Consider the following 17,866-nt stretch of genomic DNA (forward strand, 5'->3'; position numbering starts at 1 on the left):
CGCCGGCTAGAAGTCGATTAATCGATATTTGGCTAAATAACAATTTGTTACATCTCTAAGCCCTGCAATAAATTAATACCTCATATTAGCAGTGGCTCATAACTCAACAGAGCAAATAATATCCTTTAGCAAAGGCAATTTTCCTTTTGTCTTTAATCAGTTAAATAACATGCCTCACAAATTTTTTTTAATACAAACTACTAGCATAAGGTGTGAGCAGCTGATTCACTATTAAGTAAAAAATAGTAAATTTATTAAACTATTTACAAGAATAAAATTACTCAGCAGTGGGAACGTAACTATGGATAGATAGCATTAAAGTCTGTGAAAAATTTGTTAGCATGTGTAACCAGAATAAGGTATCTCACCACCATCAATGCGACTGTGATGAGTTAGATTTTTCTGAGAAAAACTCATATAACATACTCTGCAAGAATAAGGTTTATCTCAAAAATGAGTACGCTTGTGTCTTCATTTTGAAAAACTCTTATTGCATACTCTTCCAGAATTTTTTTTTGCCAGTATGAGTGCTACTGTGATTAAACAGTGCATGCCTATCTGAAAACTTTTATTACTTTATTTCACATGTCACAAGAATAAGGTTTCTCTTCATTCAGTATGAATGCGACTGTGAATAGTTAGCGCCTGCTTTCTTGAAAAACTTTTATTACATGTAGTGCAAGAATAAGGTTTCTAGCCAGAATGAGAACGACTGTGTCTCGTTAGTTGATCTTTCTTTGCAAAACTTTTATTATATTCACTATACAAGAATAATGTTTCTCACCAGTATGAACACGTATGTGCTCTGTTAATTTTGTCCACTGCGAAAAACTTTTTTTACATATTTCCCAAGAATAAGGCTTTTCACCGGTATGGATATAAGTGTGGTTTGTTAGATAATGTTTTTTTGAAAAACTCTTATCACATACACCACAAGAATTAGGTTTCTCACCAGTTTGAGTACAATTGTGTTTAGCTAGCTGATCTTTCTTTGCAAAACTTTTATTATATTCACTATACAAGAATAATGTTTCTCACCAGTATGAACACATATGTGCTCTGTTAATTTTGTCCAGTGCGAAAAACTTTTATTACATATTTCCCAAGAATAAGGCTTTTCCCCGGTATGGATATAAGTGTGGTTTGTTAGATAATGTTTTTTTGAAAAACTCTTATCACATACACCACAAGAATAAGGTTTCTCACCAGTTTGAGTACAATTGTGTTTAGCTAGTTTATCTTTCCTTGCAAAACTTTGATTACATACACTACAAGAAAATGGTTTCTTGCCCGTATGACCACTAGTGTGCCTTGACAGTAAACTCCTCCGCGAAAAGCTTTTATTACATACTCTACTAAAGTAAGGTTTCTCCCCAGTATGAGTGTGACTTAGATCAGACAGTGCACGTTGGAATGAATCTTAAATAAATCATAAACTTATATAATGGAAAAATCATAAATTTAAATAGAATGTCATTAAAATGATAGAAATTAATACAATGTGGGAAAATGGCAATAATGACAACTTAGCACAACAAAGAATATTCAAAATCTTACCGGACATTTAATTTATTTCTTTGATTGATTTAACAGAGCATGATATTTTTAATTGAATTATGAATATTTTTAATTGAATTATGAATGAGTAATTGAAATTTTAATGGCCATAATGCCAAAACATAAATATTACTCATCTACCAACATAATGAATAAATCTAAACTGAAACTGAAAACCAAAAGGGAAGAAAAAAAAACAAAACAAATCTTTCTTGATTAACAGTACCCGTGGCTCCATCTGTTATTGAAATTATAATTAAAAGTCAAAACATCCTGCCAGCCAAGGAGGTGGATATGTCATTTCTTAATGAATGGGCATACCTTACAAACAGATCTGGTGAACTCTCCATGAGCTGTTTTCAGTTTAAGAACTCTAACTATACCATCTCGTCCTGGAAATACTTGCACAAGTCGTGCAAGAGTCCACTTCAATGGGGGTGAAACATTGTCATTTTTGAGAAGAACTAAGTCTCCAATATAAAACTCTGAGCCAGAAGCAGTCCATTTAGACTTTGCTTGTAGAGTTTGGTGATAATCTTTACTCCATTTGTTTCAAAATTGAGCACGAAGTTTTTGAATTAAAGACCATCTAGACTTGAGACACATGGATGGTGATGGGTCTCTCTCAGGCAATGAAAGAAGTGGAGCACCCACAATAAAATGCCCAGGGGTAAGAGCCTCTAGATCACTTATTTCTGAGGTTAAGGGACATAACGGTCGAGAATTGAGGCAAGCCTCAATTTGGCACAAGAGCGTAGCCAGTTCTTCGAAATTTAGTATAGCTGAGCCGCATACTTTTAGCAGGTGTCTCTTGGTTGATTAAACATTAGACTCCCAGAGTCCGCCAAAATGAGGTGTTGCAGGAGGAATAAAGTGTCAAGAGATTTGAAGATTGCTGGAAAAATCTTGAACTGAATTGTCTCGAACAATTTTGTACAGAGACTTCAAATAGTTACTGGCTCCCTTAAAATTTGTGGCATTATCACTGCATACATCAGATGGCAACCCTCGTCTAGCAATAAATCGACGAAAGGATGCTAGGAAGGTTTCTGTTGACAAATCAGAGACAAGTTCCAAGTGGACAGCCTTCGTAGCAAAACAAATGAAAAGTGCAATGTACGACTTTAAGGTGACTTTAGATCTTGGTAAATTTGGTTTGGTTGAAATCGGACCTGCAAAGTCCAACCCAACACGTTGGAAAGGTTTAGATGGAATAACTCGATCACGAGGCAAATCGGCCATGAGCTGGCTTGACAAGTTATACAGCCTCTGAGGATCTTTCTTACTGTGTTTCTCCCAGCTGTAAACCAAAATTTTTGCCATATTAAAGATAAAACTACAGAAATGCCAGAATGTAACGAAAGCTTATGATAATATTCTATAATAAGCGTGACAAAATGATGACTTTTCGGCAAAAGAAAAGGATGTTTAGCCGACAGTGACAGATTTGAATTTTTGAGTCTCCCACCAATTCTTAAGACCTTGTCAGAATCTAGAAAAGGTGAAAGGGTTATTATTTTAGAGTTTCTTGGAACACAGCCTTTATTTTTGATTGACTTAATTTCAGCACTGAATTCCACCCTTTGAATTTCTTTAATAATTGCGATAAGAGCATTATCCAGTTCACAAACTTGAAGGCAAACGTTTATCCAATTTTCCGAATTTCTCGAGTTGAACACGAATCTTTTACACCAAGCAATCACTCTTATTAATTTGCTGAATGATGAATATTTTTGAGTTAACTCTTGCATCGAATTACTTTCAACTGCTGAGGCATGTATTAAAGTGTCAGGGTTGGAAGTGTGAACAGAGTTTGGTTTAACCTCTTCGGTGAATGCTGAATTTGCATTAGATAGCCCCTCCGGGCCCTGCAACCAAAGTTCCAAGTCCTTAAGCTTCTTTGGAAAAATTCCTCGAGAGGCGCAGTCGGCAGGATTGTTAACTCCAGCCACATGGTTCCTGTCGCCAATATTAGTAAGTGATGTCATGGCTGCAACTCTATTTTTTACGAACTGATCCTTTAAAAAGTCTGATCGAATCCAACTCAAAACGATTTCTGAATCCGACCATAAGAACACTTGCTTCCAAATTTGATCTATCGAAATTTGAAGATTACTATACAATTTTGCTAGCAAATGAGCTGCACACAGTTCGAGGCGAGGTAATGATACTGTTTTCAAAGGGGCGACCCTGGTTTTTGCTGCCACTATGTTCACTGAAGCTCTATTTTCGTTATCCACTACTTTCAAATAAAAAACAGCTGAATATGCTTTGAGTGAGGCGTCGCAAAATCCGTGTAACTGGGCTTCAATGATTAAATTATTTACAGACACCAGTCTTCTTTGAATTGCTATTTCCTTTAAAGCCTGTTTTTCAGCCTGGAAGGTTTTTCAGACACATAAGAGCTCTTCGGTTAAAGGTTCGTCCCAAGTTACTTTGGAACAAAATTTTTAAGATGATTGTGGCAGGTGAAAGAAAGCCCAGGGGATCAAAAATCCTAGCTATGACAGAAAGCAGTTCTCTTTTTGAGGTAACTATCTCTGGAAATGAAATGTTCACCTGAAAAGTATCTTGCTGTGTATTCCAATACAGTCCTAAGACCTTCTGACATTGATTTTCTTCTATAGTAACATTGTGCTGCTGTGAGAGAGAGTCTTTGGAAAGATCTGATAGAACCTCTGAACAATTAGACGACCATTTTCTGAGATTGAAACCTCCTCGTTGCAAAAGTGATTTTAAGTTTGTAACTAGATTTTTGGCTTTGGGGATGAAATCTGTACCTGATAACAGATCATCAACATAAAATTCTTCCTTAAGAACTCTTGAAGCATCAGGAAAAGCTTTCTCTTCGTCCTTAGCGAGTTGTTGAAGTGTTTTTACAGCAAGATAGGGAGCACAGGCAGTCCCATAGGTGACAGTTAATAATCTGTATATCTGGATTTCTTCTCAGGTTTGAACCTCCAGAGTATTCGTTGGTAATCAGCATCCTCTTCATGAATACGAATTTGGCGAAACATTTTCTCGATGTCAGCAGTAAATGCAACTTTGAAAATTCTAAATTTTAGTAATAGAGAAAATAATTCGGGCTGCAAACGAGGACCTGCATGCAACGCATTGTTGAGAGAGTTCCCTGAAGAATCCTTAGCTGACGCATCGAAGACCACTCTTGGTTTGGTTGTGTTGCTGTCTTCCTTAATAACGAAATGATGAGGTAGATAAAATGTTGATTCCTTAATCAGTTCGTCGGCAGGAACCCTTTCCATATGACCTAGTTGAAGATATTCCGACATGAAAGTTGTGTACTGATGCTCAAGTTCATTATTCTTACTTAGTTTTCTTTCAATGTAGTTGAATCTTTTACTTGCTTGAGTAGCTGAGTCACCAAATTCTATAGAATGTTTGAAAGGTATTCTCACAATATAACGTCCAGATGGATCTCTAGCAACTGTTTTTTCGTAAAATGCTTCACAATCTGAATCATTCTTTGATTTCAGTTCAGCTTGAGGTAAAGATTCGAGCTCCCAGAATTTAGCCGATTGACAATCCAACGATGAGGTAAGATGACAGTTCACAAAGGAGTTTTCCTTATTGGAGTTTGAGAACACTCTTCCCGATAATAGCCAGCCTAGATGAGAATTGAGTGCAGCTGGAGTACCTTTCTTCCCTAAAATTGGTTCTCCAATTAGCAAGTCAGCGTATAAGTCGGCTCCTAACAGAATGTCTATTGGACCAGTTGCATGAAATGTTGAATCTGCAAGCATTAGACCATGCAGGTGTGGCCAGTTGCAAGAAGAAAATGTGAAATTCGGTAAATCACTTGTTATGCTGTCTACAATCAAGGCTTTACAGCAAAAAATTTTCTTATTAAAATGTGGAGAAAAGACCAAAGATACTTCAGATAAAAAACACTTTACTAGCGTATTATTAATTCCTGAAATCGAATGATTTGTAACAGTCTTTGATAATTGCAGTCTTTTAACACAGTTTTTGCTCACTAGAGATTTCTGACTGCCGTTGTCAATCAGCGCTCGGCAATTAACGAAATGTCCCTTAACATTTTTAACCTTTATTAAAGCTGTTGATAATAAAGTATTACTATCTACACTATTAGAATTTAGACAAGTTGTGCTAAGTTGATTGTTTTCCCTCACTGTAGGAACATTTTCAGAAGTGGCATTATCTAAATTTGAATTAGAATAGCAAACTGTATTGCTTACATTAGGTTCTTCAGAATTAGAATAAAATCTATGCAATGAAGTATGATGTTTTCTATGACATGCCTTACAGGTGTTAGTAAAACGGCATTTATTTGCCATATGAAATTTTCTTAAACAATTTATACACAGCCTTTCAGATTTAATTACCTTCCACCTGTCATCAACAGACATCTTATTATACATGGGACAATTAACAATCGAATGATTTTCATTACAAATATTGCATAAATTTTCGGTTTTGTTTACAACCACATTATTTACAATAGCCTTTTTAGGAAGAACCCTTGGCTTGCATTCTGTTTGATTTGAAATACTTTTTGCTTGTTGCTCAAGAAATTTAGCCAATTCTAAAAATGTTGGAATATCTTGATTAGTTAAAGATAATTCCCATCTTTGCCTTAGTGTATCATCAAGTTTTCCCAAAATAAAAAATATTAAAATAACATCTACCATAGGATTAACTTCTAACTTTAAAGTTGAAAGAATTCGAATAACTTCATTACACGTATCTAAAATTTCAAATATCGAAACCACAGAATTAGACTTAATTGTCTTTAGATTAAATAGTTTTGAAATTTGCGCGAACGCTAATTCACGTTTATTATCATATCTCACAACTAGAGTCTGCCAAGCATGCTTATAATTTTCATCTGTGAGCGAAAATCCTGAAATAAGCTTGTGTGCAGTACCCTTTAAACTAGCAAACAAATATTGAAATTTTTGAAGTTCTGTTAATTCTGGATTTTTATCCATGGAACTCAAAAACAATTCTTTAAATGACATCCAATTATTGAAATCTCCATAAAAACTCGGTAACTCGAATTTGGGCAACTTTAAACAAGATTCATTTAGTTTCGGTTTCGAATCATCTAGAGAAACGCCGCCATTATTAGTATTGTTTACTTTTGATTTCAATTCCGACATTTCCCGTGCAATGTTAATTCGCAACGTATCAATATTAGATGCCAAATCATCAAATTCTTTCATATTGCTTGCCTCTTCCTCATTCTTGCAAGAAACGATAATTTCCGTATGAATCTCATTAAGCTCCACCCAGCGCCGTAGCGAGCTTAACTCGCGCCCGGGGCACAATACCTTTTTAGCGCCCCCCCCCCTCACTCGAAAACCATCTAATATTATAAGTAAAATATACTCGCAAAGTAATAAATAAATTAAGTAAAATAAATAAAGTCATAGGCTCAAGCTAGGCATTAAATTTGAGACAAAAAATGTAGTTAAGAAAACAAGACTAGACTTTGAAATGTATATGATCATCTAGAATTAGTTCAAAAGATACCCATTATTTATTTTGCATATTTATGAAGAAATATTTTAAAACACGCAGTTTTAAAACAATAAAAAAGTAAATATTTATTATCTCTAAGGAGATACATATATTTAATAATATGATTATAATACATTAATAAAACTAATTACTATGTATAAATTTTCCGCTTTTGATGAAGCAAATTTATCAATAATATCATCAAAGTTGATCATTTCAAATTTTTCTCTTTCCACACTCAAAAATGCTAAGTCGGCGATCTTGTCCCATCGTTGCTACAGCGTACAGCGGGGGTTCCCTATTCCTGACGTCATCACGGAAAGTCAAGGGGTGCTTATTTCTGTCCAACCGGAAGTTGTTTATTTCTGCCCACCTATAAACCGGAAGTTGCTTATTTCTGTCCGTATACTTATTTCTGCCCGTCTGTAGTTTCGATTTTAGTTTCGGTTGCTGTTTTATTATTTAATTTATTAGTTTTTTGAGGGTGGCATCATTTATTATTTTTTATATTAGTTTTTAAGGATGGCAACACTTAGAAACTTTGTTACTTGGGGAGATATTGTATATTATGAAGTTATGACGGCATCTTTTATTACATAACATATGAATGATATCATGCTTTACTCTAGTGGTGCCATCTATGTGGGAATAAAATAACTTTAAATCTATTTCAATATTTAAATGTGTTCTATTATTATTATTTATTAAATATAATTAAGACTGAGGATCGAACTCGCGCCATTTAAAAAGCCTTCGTGGGTCAGTAGTTGGATATCATAACCACTGACCCACGAATGCTTGGTTAGATATGTGTTAATAAGTTAAACTTTTGTATTCTGAACACGTGTATAAATGAAAATGATTTGATAACGATATCATCCTACAGTTTCATCGATATATTTTCTCTTTATCATTGACAGCTATTAAATAAATATTTCTGCCCTTCTTAATGCTATGATAACTTTCTCTGGATGGCAACGGTACTGACCATACACGTGTTAATTATTACATAATAAATAAATGATATCATGCACATGCTTTTTATTTGGCACATGCTTTTTATAATGGCTCCATCTATACTTAAATATTAAAAAGAAAATATATTAATAACTCTTAATTTTAGTTATTTTTTAATATAAATATAGTTGATAAGACTTAAATTATTATTAACCTAATCAATATTAATGAATACATTTCAAATAAATTGATTCAATATTAAAATAAAAATTGTATTAAGTATGTCTACTGTGAATATTAAAAGTATTAGACTTAAAGGCGTATTAATTTTAAATCAATGAATGTTATTTTATAAGATTAGATATTTATCACCTTCGTTTGGATTTACGGCTATCAATATAATCTTGTCAATTTTGAACCCAGAAGACAAGGGAACTCCTAGATCTTGAGACAATGAATGTCTTCGAAGAGGACTTTGTGAGCGCCCACGTTATATGAAGTGGAAAACCACGAAAACCTCCTACGCTTAGTCCGAAGACAAGTAGTGGGTTTTGTTTTGTTAACCAGTATCCTGTGAATGTACAAAGATCAGAGGAAAAAACTTAAGGTTTTAATAAAATAAATGTTATCATTTTATATATATTCTAATGGTGTCATCTATACTTAAAATGTTAGAAGTTTAGTTATTTTTTGATATATGTATAGTTGATATAAATGACTGTAATTATTATTAAACTATTCAATATTAGCTATTATTAACCTATTCTGTAAGACAGTACACCCTTTAATAATTAATACAAAAAGTTTCAGAAAAACTATAAAATTATTACAAAAATATTAGATTTTACTAAAAGATTGAAAAATTTTACTAAAAGATAGAAAATTTTTACAAAAAAGCAAAAATATTTTACAAAAAGCAAAATATTTTACTAAAAGATAGAAGAATTTTACTAAAAGATAGAAAAATTTTACTAAAAGATAGAAATATTTTCTTAAAAGAGAAATTTTTTCTTTGTAAAAGCATAAAAATTTTCTTAAAAGATAGAAAATTTTTAACAAAAAGTTAAATTTTTTTCTTAAAAGACAACATTTTTTGTGAAAACATGAACATTTTCTGATAAAATAGAAAATTTTGTTAAAAAGTTTGAAATATTTTTATAAAAGATAGAAAATTTTCATAAAAATAAGAAATATTTTCTGAAATGACAAAATCTTTTTTACAAAAATAAAAATATTTTCTGAAAAGGACTTTGTGAATACCCATGTTATATGAGGAGGAAAACTATGAAAACCTCCTACACTTAGTCCGACGACAAATACGGGACTTGGCTTCGTCAAATGCTTCAACATTTTGAAAAAATACTAACATAAATAGTAGACACGAGAATTCTTTATTCATTTGAGAATTCGTATCGTATAATGTCATCTACTTTTAATGAAGGAAACTATTACGTAATTGATTAATCTATGATAAATTTGATTTTATTTTCTATTAGAAAATGAATAACGACATATTTATATTATCAATTATATATAAAATTTCCTTAAAATTACAAATGAATTAATTTAAATCTAAGAAACATATAAAGGGAATTTTTGCCGCTATAAATTCACTTATATTCAAAACATATTCATTTTATTATTATTTAATATTATAATAATGCAATTAACTTACTTTATTTTCAAATTAGGAGTTAAATCTATCTATAGCCTTTCTATTTGAAAGTATATATTTAAATGATACTGATTACAGAACTTGAACACGATATCTATTTCTGACAAAATTTTACAAAGATAATGTCTGTCCAGGACGTTTGGGGTTTATCTACGTTTTATCAATCAGTCATAATATAAAGTATAACATAGTGCTTCATACTTGTTATAGAACGTGGGAATGCAACTATTTCTCAGAAAATTGTTAAGAAACATATGATGTATGCTCGCAGAAATGGTTGGGTGAAACTTTGAATAAAATGTTATTTATTTTATTAAAATATATTTTGTCTTTATTGATCATTTTCACGTGTGAAAAAGTTTATATTATCAAAAAAAAAATTACACTCTTTAATAATTAATACAAAAAGTTTCAGAAAAATACATAGAATTTCTGAAAACTAGAAGATTTTTGCAAAAACTTAAATATTTTTATAAAACTAACAAATTTTTTAACAAAAAGTAAAAATATTTTCTTAAAAGAGAAATTTTTTCTTTGTAAAAGCATAAACATTTTCTTAAAAGATAGAAAATTTTTAACAAAAAGTTAAATTTTTTTCTTAAAAGACAAAATTTTTTGTGAAAACATGAACATTCTCTGATAAATTAGAAAATTTTGTTAAAAAAGTTTGAAATATTTTTATAAAACCAGCAAATTTTTAACAAAAAGTTAAAATTTTTTCTTAAAAGATAGAAAATTTTTGTAAAAACATAAATATTTTCTTAAAAGTTAGAAAATTTTGTTAAAAAAAATTGAAATATTTTTATAAAACTAGCAAATTTTTAACAAAAAGTTAAAATTTTTTCTTAAGAGCTAAAATTTTTGTTAAAACGTAAATATTTTATTAAAAGATGGAAAATTTTGTGAACAAAGTTTGAATTACTTATATAAAACTAGCAAATTTTTAACAAAAAGTTTAAAAAAATGTTTAAAAGATAGAAATTTTTTTGCAAAAACATAAATATTTTCTTAAAAAATCGAAAATTTTGCTTAAAAGTTTGAAATATTTTTATAAAACTGGCAAATTTTTAGCAGAAAGTTAAAATATTTTCTTAAAAGAGAAAATTTTTTGCAAAAACATACATATTTTCTGAAAAAATAGAAATTTTGTTAAAAAGAAATAAAAATGTTACATTATTTCCTAGTTCGTTAAGATTTTAAGATGATTACTTTAAGTTAGATCAATAAATATTTTTTTAAAAATCATTTTAACATTAATTTTAAATCATGAAGGCAGGAGAATCCGTTGGTTCTATGAACCATTCAGAGTGCAGGATAAGGACCCATATTTAAATACTACTTTCTACAAAGTTCATCCTCCATCCAGTCTTCCATCTCTATGAATTAGCCGAAAAAAATTTCCAAAAAGTTTGAGATATGTGGGACTGGATCACAACTTCATAGCTTCCTAATTCTCGTTGTCTCTTTCTTAAATACTTCCAATGCATTTTCACAATTTTTTTTCTTCATCTTTTTATTGTTATTTATTGTTTTTATTTTATTGTTATTCAAAAGTTTCTCGATTTTTCATGAGTTTTTAAATGTCTATTCAAGTTTCACTTTCGATTAATCACCTTATCACATAAAAGACATGAAGAAAAAAAAAATTGTGAAAATGCATTGGAAGTATTTAAGAAAGAGACAACGAGAATTAGGAAGCTATGAAGTTGTGATCCAGTCCCACATATCTCAAACTTTTTGGAAATTTTTTTTCGGCTAATTCATAGAGATGGAAGACTGGATGGAGGATGAACTTTGTAGAAAGTAGTATTTAAATATGGGTCCTTATCCTGCACTCTGAATGGTTCATAGAACCAACGGATTCTCCTGCCTTCATGATTTAAAATTAATGTTAAAATGATTTTTAAAAAAATATTTATTGATCTAACTTAAAGTAATCATCTTAAAATCTTAACGAACTAGGAAATAATGTAACATTTTTATTTCTTTTTAACAAAATTTTCTATTTTTTCAGAAAATATGTATGTTTTTGCAAAAAATTTTCTCTTTTAAGAAAATATTTTAACTTTCTGCTAAAAATTTGCCAGTTTTATAAAATATTTCAAACTTTTAAGCAAAATTTTCGATTTTTTAAGAAAATATTTATGTTTTTACAAAAATTTTCTATCTTTTAAGAAAAAATTTTAACTTTTTGTTAAAATTTGCTGGTTTTATAAAAATATTTCAAACTTTTTTAACAAAATTTTCTAATTTATCAGAGAATGTTCATGTTTTCACAAAAAATTTTGTCTTTTAAGAAAAAAATTTAACTTTTTGTTAAAAATTTTCTATCTTTTAGAAAATGTTTATGCTTTTACAAAGAAAAAATTTCTCTTTTAAGAAAATATTTTTACTTTTTGTTAAAAAATTTGTTAGTTTTATAAAAATATTTAAGTTTTTGCAAAAATCTTCTAGTTTTTCAGAAAATTCTATGTATTTTTCTGAAACTTTTTGTATTAATTATTAAAGAGTGTAATTTTTTTTTTGATAATATAAACTTTTTCACACGTGAAAATGATCAATAAAGACAAAATATATTTTAATAAAATAAATAACATTTTATTCAAAGTTTCACCCAACCATTTCTGCGAGCATACATCATATGTTTCTTAACAATTTTCTGAGAAATAGTTGCATTCCCACGTTCTATAACAAGTATGAAGCACTATGTTATACTTTATATTATGACTGATTGATAAAACGTAGATAAACCCCAAACGTCCTGGACAGACATTATCTTTGTAAAATTTTGTCAGAAATAGATATCGTGTTCAAGTTCTGTAATCAGTATCATTTAAATATATACTTTCAAATAGAAAGGCTATAGATAGATTTAACTCCTAATTTGAAAATAAAGTAAGTTAATTGCATTATTATAATATTAAATAATAATAAAATGAATATGTTTTGAATATAAGTGAATTTATAGCGGCAAAAATTCCCTTTATATGTTTCTTAGATTTAAATTAATTCATTTGTAATTTTAAGGAAATTTTATATATAATTGATAATATAAATATGTCGTTATTCATTTTCTAATAGAAAATAAAATCAAATTTATCATAGATTAATCAATTACGTAATAGTTTCCTTCATTAAAAGTAGATGACATTATACGATACGAATTCTCAAATGAATAAAGAATTCTCGTGTCTACTATTTATGTTAGTATTTTTTCAAAATGTTGAAGCATTTGACGAAGCCAAGTCCCGTATTTGTCGTCGGACTAAGTGTAGGAGGTTTTCATAGTTTTCCTCCTCATATAACATGGGTATTCACAAAGTCCTTTTCAGAAAATATTTTTATTTTTGTAAAAAAGAATTTTGTCATTTCAGAAAATATTTCTTATTTTTATGAAAATTTTCTATCTTTTATAAAAATATTTCAAACTTTTTAACAAAATTTTCTATTTTATCAGAAAATGTTCATGTTTTCACAAAAAATGTTGTCTTTTAAGAAAAAAATTTAACTTTTTGTTAAAAATTTTCTATCTTTTAAGAAAATGTTTATGCTTTTACAAAGAAAAAATTTCTCTTTTAAGAAAATATTTCTATCTTTTAGTAAAATTTTTCTATCTTTTAGTAAAATTCTTCTATCTTTTAGTAAAATATTTTTGCTTTTTGTAAAATATTTTTGCTTTTTGTAAAAATTTTCTATCTTTTAGTAAAATTTTTCAATCTTTTAGTAAAATCTAATATTTTTGTAATAATTTTATAGTTTTTCTGAAACTTTTTGTATTAATTATTAAAGGGTGTACTGTCTTACAGAATAGGTTAATAATAGCTAATATTGAATAGTTTAATAATAATTACAGTCATTTATATCAACTATACATATATCAAAAAATAACTAAACTTCTAACATTTTAAGTATAGATGACACCATTAGAATATATATAAAATGATAACATTTATTTTATTAAAACCTTAAGTTTTTTCCTCTGATCTTTGTACATTCACAGGATACTGGTTAACAAAACAAAACCCACTACTTGTCTTCGGACTAAGCGTAGGAGGTTTTCGTGGTTTTCCACTTCATATAACGTGGGCGCTCACAAAGTCCTCTTCGAAGACATTCATTGTCTCAAGATCTAGGAGTTCCCTTGTCTTCTGGGTTCAAAATTGACAAGATTATATTGATAGCCGTAAATCCAAACGAAGGTGATAAATATCTAATCTTATAAAATAACATTCATTGATTTAAAATTAATACGCCTTTAAGTCTAATACTTTTAATATTCACAGTAGACATACTTAATACAATTTTTATTTTAATATTGAATCAATTTATTTGAAATGTATTCATTAATATTGATTAGGTTAATAATAATTTAAGTCTTATCAACTATATTTATATTAAAAAATAACTAAAATTAAGAGTTATTAATATATTTTCTTTTTAATATTTAAGTATAGATGGAGCCATTATAAAAAGCATGTGCCAAATAAAAAGCATGTGCATGATATCATTTATTTATTATGTAATAATTAACACGTGTATGGTCAGTACCGTTGCCATCCAGAGAAAGTTATCATAGCATTAAGAAGGGCAGAAATATTTATTTAATAGCTGTCAATGATAAAGAGAAAATATATCGATGAAACTGTAGGATGATATCGTTATCAAATCATTTTCATTTATACACGTGTTCAGAATACAAAAGTTTAACTTATTAACACATATCTAACCAAGCATTCGTGGGTCAGTGGTTATGATATCCAACTACTGACCCACGAAGGCTTTTTAAATGGCGCGAGTTCGATCCTCAGTCTTAATTATATTTAATAAATAATAATAATAGAACACATTTAAATATTGAAATAGATTTAAAGTTATTTTATTCCCACATAGATGGCACCACTAGAGTAAAGCATGATATCATTCATATGTTATGTAATAAAAGATGCCGTCATAACTTCATAATATACAATATCTCCCCAAGTAACAAAGTTTCTAAGTGTTGCCATCCTTAAAAACTAATATAAAAAATAATAAATGATGCCATCCTCAAAAAACTAATAAATTAAATAATAAAACAGCAACCGAAACTAAAATCGAAACTACAGACGGGCAGAAATAAGTATACGGGCAGAAATAAGCAACTTCCGGTTTATAGGTGGGCAGAAATAAACAACTTCCGGTTGGACAGAAATAAGAACGCTTTTCACGAATTTCACTTTCTGCAGAAAACTGACATCTCTAGCAAATTCTCCGGGCATTTTGCGGCGTCTTCTTACACGTATTGTTGCATCAATATCCCATTTTTCACAAAGAGACTTCACTTTTTCTATTGCCTCTTCACAGAGCTTGTCTCGAATTTCGGCTAGTTCAGTCGCTAATGATTCAAGATCATGGAACGCTTCTCTAAAATTCGTTCTAAGATCTTGTAATCTGAGCTGCACACGATCATTCCTCCTTAAGATTTCATATCAGAAATGAACTAAAGTTATGAAACTAAAAGTTAGTATATTTCGCAACAGAATTGGAGCACCCTGCAAATATTTGGAGATAATATATGTAACCACACAGCGTAGATGCCATAAGGAAGTGCTGACAGACACAGGTCGAGTCAGCCCTGCCATTAGAAAAGACGTGTCATTTCTATCATTAATATATTATTACAGTTTGATTAGTGTTCCTTTTTATTTACGAATTAACATTTATTATATTTCACTGGCACTAAATTTTAAATATATTTTCCAGAAATAAATTATAATAAAAATAAAAATTATCCAACAATTTTGTTTTGTTGACCATTTGGCGCCCCTTCGTGAGTAGCGCCCGGGGCATGATGCCCCCCCTTGCTCCCCCCTCGCTACGCCACTGGCTCCACCCATATTTCATTCATTTGAGCCGAAAAAACATCTAATTCCGCTCTTTCTATTTCCCCAGACACAAATTTCGGTTTCAGAATATTATTTATACGCGTTACTTTACCTTTCAAAATACTACGTCTTTTCTTTAAAGTTTCCATTATAATTACAAAATACAATATTTAAGATCAAAATATTTATCGACGGACCGAAAATAAGATCAAAAAAACAATGTTAACTAGAGCAATATAAAATACTTTTATCTAGCTCTCTTAATTGAAATCGAAACTAAATTATAAACAATAGCTCAGATTTTTCACTCCGGTCTCGAAGGACCAAAAAATGGAATGAATCTTAAATAAATCATAAACTTATATAATGGAAAAATCATAAATTTAAATAGAATGTCATTAAAATGATAGAAACTAATACAATGTGGGAAAATGGCAATAATGACAACTTAGCACAACAAAGAATATTCAAAATCTTACCGGACATTTAATTTATTTCTTTGATTGATTTAACAGAGCATGATTTGTAGATAACACTGAAATATTTTTAATTGAATTATGAATGAGTAATTGAAATTTCAATGGCCATAATGCCAAAACATAAATATTACTCATCTACCAACATAATGAATAAATCTAAACTGAAACTGAAAACCAAAAGGGAAGAAAAAAAATAAAACAAAACTTTCTTGATTAACAGTACCCGTGGCTCCATCTGTTATTGAAATTATAATTAAAAGTCAAAACACACGTCTATATGAAAAACCTTTGTTACATACGTCACAAGAATAAAGTTTTTCACCAGTATGTGTGCGAATGTGTCTAGTTGAACGTTCCTTTATTGAAAAACTTTTATAACATATGTCACACGAAAAGGGTTTCTCTCCAGTGTGAGTGCGAATGTGTCGAATTAGCCGCTGCTTCCATGAAAAACTTTTATTACATGTACTGCAAGAATAAGGTTTCTCACCAGTATGAGTGCGAGAGTGCTGAGACAGTGCCCTCCCACAGATAAAGCTTTTATTTCATATGTCACAACAATAAGGTTTTTTTCCAGCATGAATGCGACTGTGACAAGTTAAATACTCTTTCCTTGAATAGCTATTATTGCATACACTACAAGAATAAGGTTTCTCACCAGCATGAACACTATTCTGCTCACTCAGGTGATTATTATCTGACAAACTACTATCACATAAACTATAAGGATAAGGTTTCTCATCTATGTGAACAATACGCCTAAGCAAGTTAGTATCTTTTAAATCCATATTGACTATCACACTATATTTAACTATGCACCTTATCTTGTTAAAGACATTGACATGAAATGTAATTGTAAGGATACACGAGGATACACTGCTGAATGCCAAGTTAAAACTGATTTTTACAAAAGCTATCGTTAATGTAGCATTTTACAAAAACTTCAAAAATTACACAAAAATGTTTTCCAGTTGATTGAGTTGCTGATGAAAGAGAACATTATGAAACATAACAATAAAACATTCAGAAATCAGTATATAGGCTAATAGCTGTGATTAAGCAACAGAATTATTTAAGTTACTAGGAGGCTTCGCCCCCTGCTCGCTGGCGCTCGCCAACCCTGAAACTGCTTTCGCAGTTCATTTTGGATTCCTTCGCAATCCGATGCTCGCTTTGCTCGCTCATTGGATACGTTCTTAACGTCTAGCTTTTGTATACTTTTTTGAACACTGAAGTTCCGAGAACTTTTCACTGTAGAAAATTCTAAACCTGTTCATTTCAATATTAATTTAAAATTGAAAACAGTTTGCATATTTTTCTTAATCACACTATTCTAAATTTCTGTTGTTGTGAAAAGTAACTGATGTAAGTTTTGTTTTAAAGTCTTTCCCACCAGAGGGCTAAAACCATGTGTTGTAAAACAATATGAAATAGTACTGAACGCCGGATGTAATGCATCGGCTTCGATGAAGATAATTTTGTGAGAATTTTTTTGATAATTTGGTGAGAATTCACCCGATTAGACATATGATGCTCACTACGTGCTCTTGCGCACCGAAGCCTATCAATTAAAACGTATTAGCGTTTTATATAATATAGATTAGCCATATGATGCTCACTACGTGCTCTTGCGCGCCGAATCCTATCGATTAAAAATGAAAACAGTTGCCAACGCGAGAAAAGAAATATCATCGGTTTTATTGATACATACGTATTAGCGTTTAATATAATATAGATAGATTATCAATATGTCTAAGTTAACAATAAAATAAATGAATGAATAACAATTATACATCATATTAGAATACCATGCACTATTATTGTCTTCAGGC

General features: G+C 30.1%; 2 protein-coding genes across 2 annotated transcripts; both read right to left on the reverse strand.

The window, feature by feature from the left end:
- Window positions 1-976: 976 nt before the first annotated feature.
- On the reverse strand, window positions 977-4,466 carry LOC107457535 (uncharacterized). The gene is made up of 5 exons (XM_087165188.1): window positions 4,455-4,466; window positions 4,117-4,410; window positions 3,115-3,935; window positions 2,514-2,857; window positions 977-1,419 (listed from the first exon to the last, which is right to left on the reverse strand). Exons 1-5 carry the CDS (start codon window positions 4,464-4,466, stop codon window positions 977-979), a joined length of 1,914 nt encoding a protein of 637 aa, XP_087021314.1.
- A 9-nt stretch (window positions 4,467-4,475) lies between these two features.
- Window positions 4,476-6,698, reverse strand: LOC147808499 (uncharacterized). The gene has a single exon (XM_087165189.1). The coding sequence runs from the start codon at window positions 6,696-6,698 to the stop codon at window positions 4,476-4,478; it is 2,223 nt and encodes a 740-aa protein (XP_087021315.1).
- Between the last annotated feature and the right edge of the window lie 11,168 nt (window positions 6,699-17,866).

Source organism: Parasteatoda tepidariorum, chromosome 5 (genome assembly GCF_982258835.1).
Source record: "Parasteatoda tepidariorum strain Cologne lab strain chromosome 5, Ptep-v5.0, whole genome shotgun sequence".
Classification (NCBI taxonomy): Eukaryota; Metazoa; Arthropoda; class Arachnida; order Araneae; family Theridiidae; genus Parasteatoda; species Parasteatoda tepidariorum.

Bases quoted from the DNA above. Each gene is read 5' to 3' on its own strand.
- LOC147808499 (XM_087165189.1), bottom strand. From the start codon at position 6,698: ATGTCGGAATTGAAATCAAAAGTAAACAATACTAATAATGGCGGCGTT.
- LOC107457535 (XM_087165188.1), bottom strand. The intron at 3,936-4,116 runs GTGAACATTTCA...AAAACCTTCCAG, and splicing joins CACAGCAAGATACTTTTCAG to GCTGAAAAACAGGCTTTAAA. The intron at 2,858-3,114 runs GTCAATCAAAAA...TTTGGTTTACAG, and splicing joins GAATTCAGTGCTGAAATTAA to CTGGGAGAAACACAGTAAGA.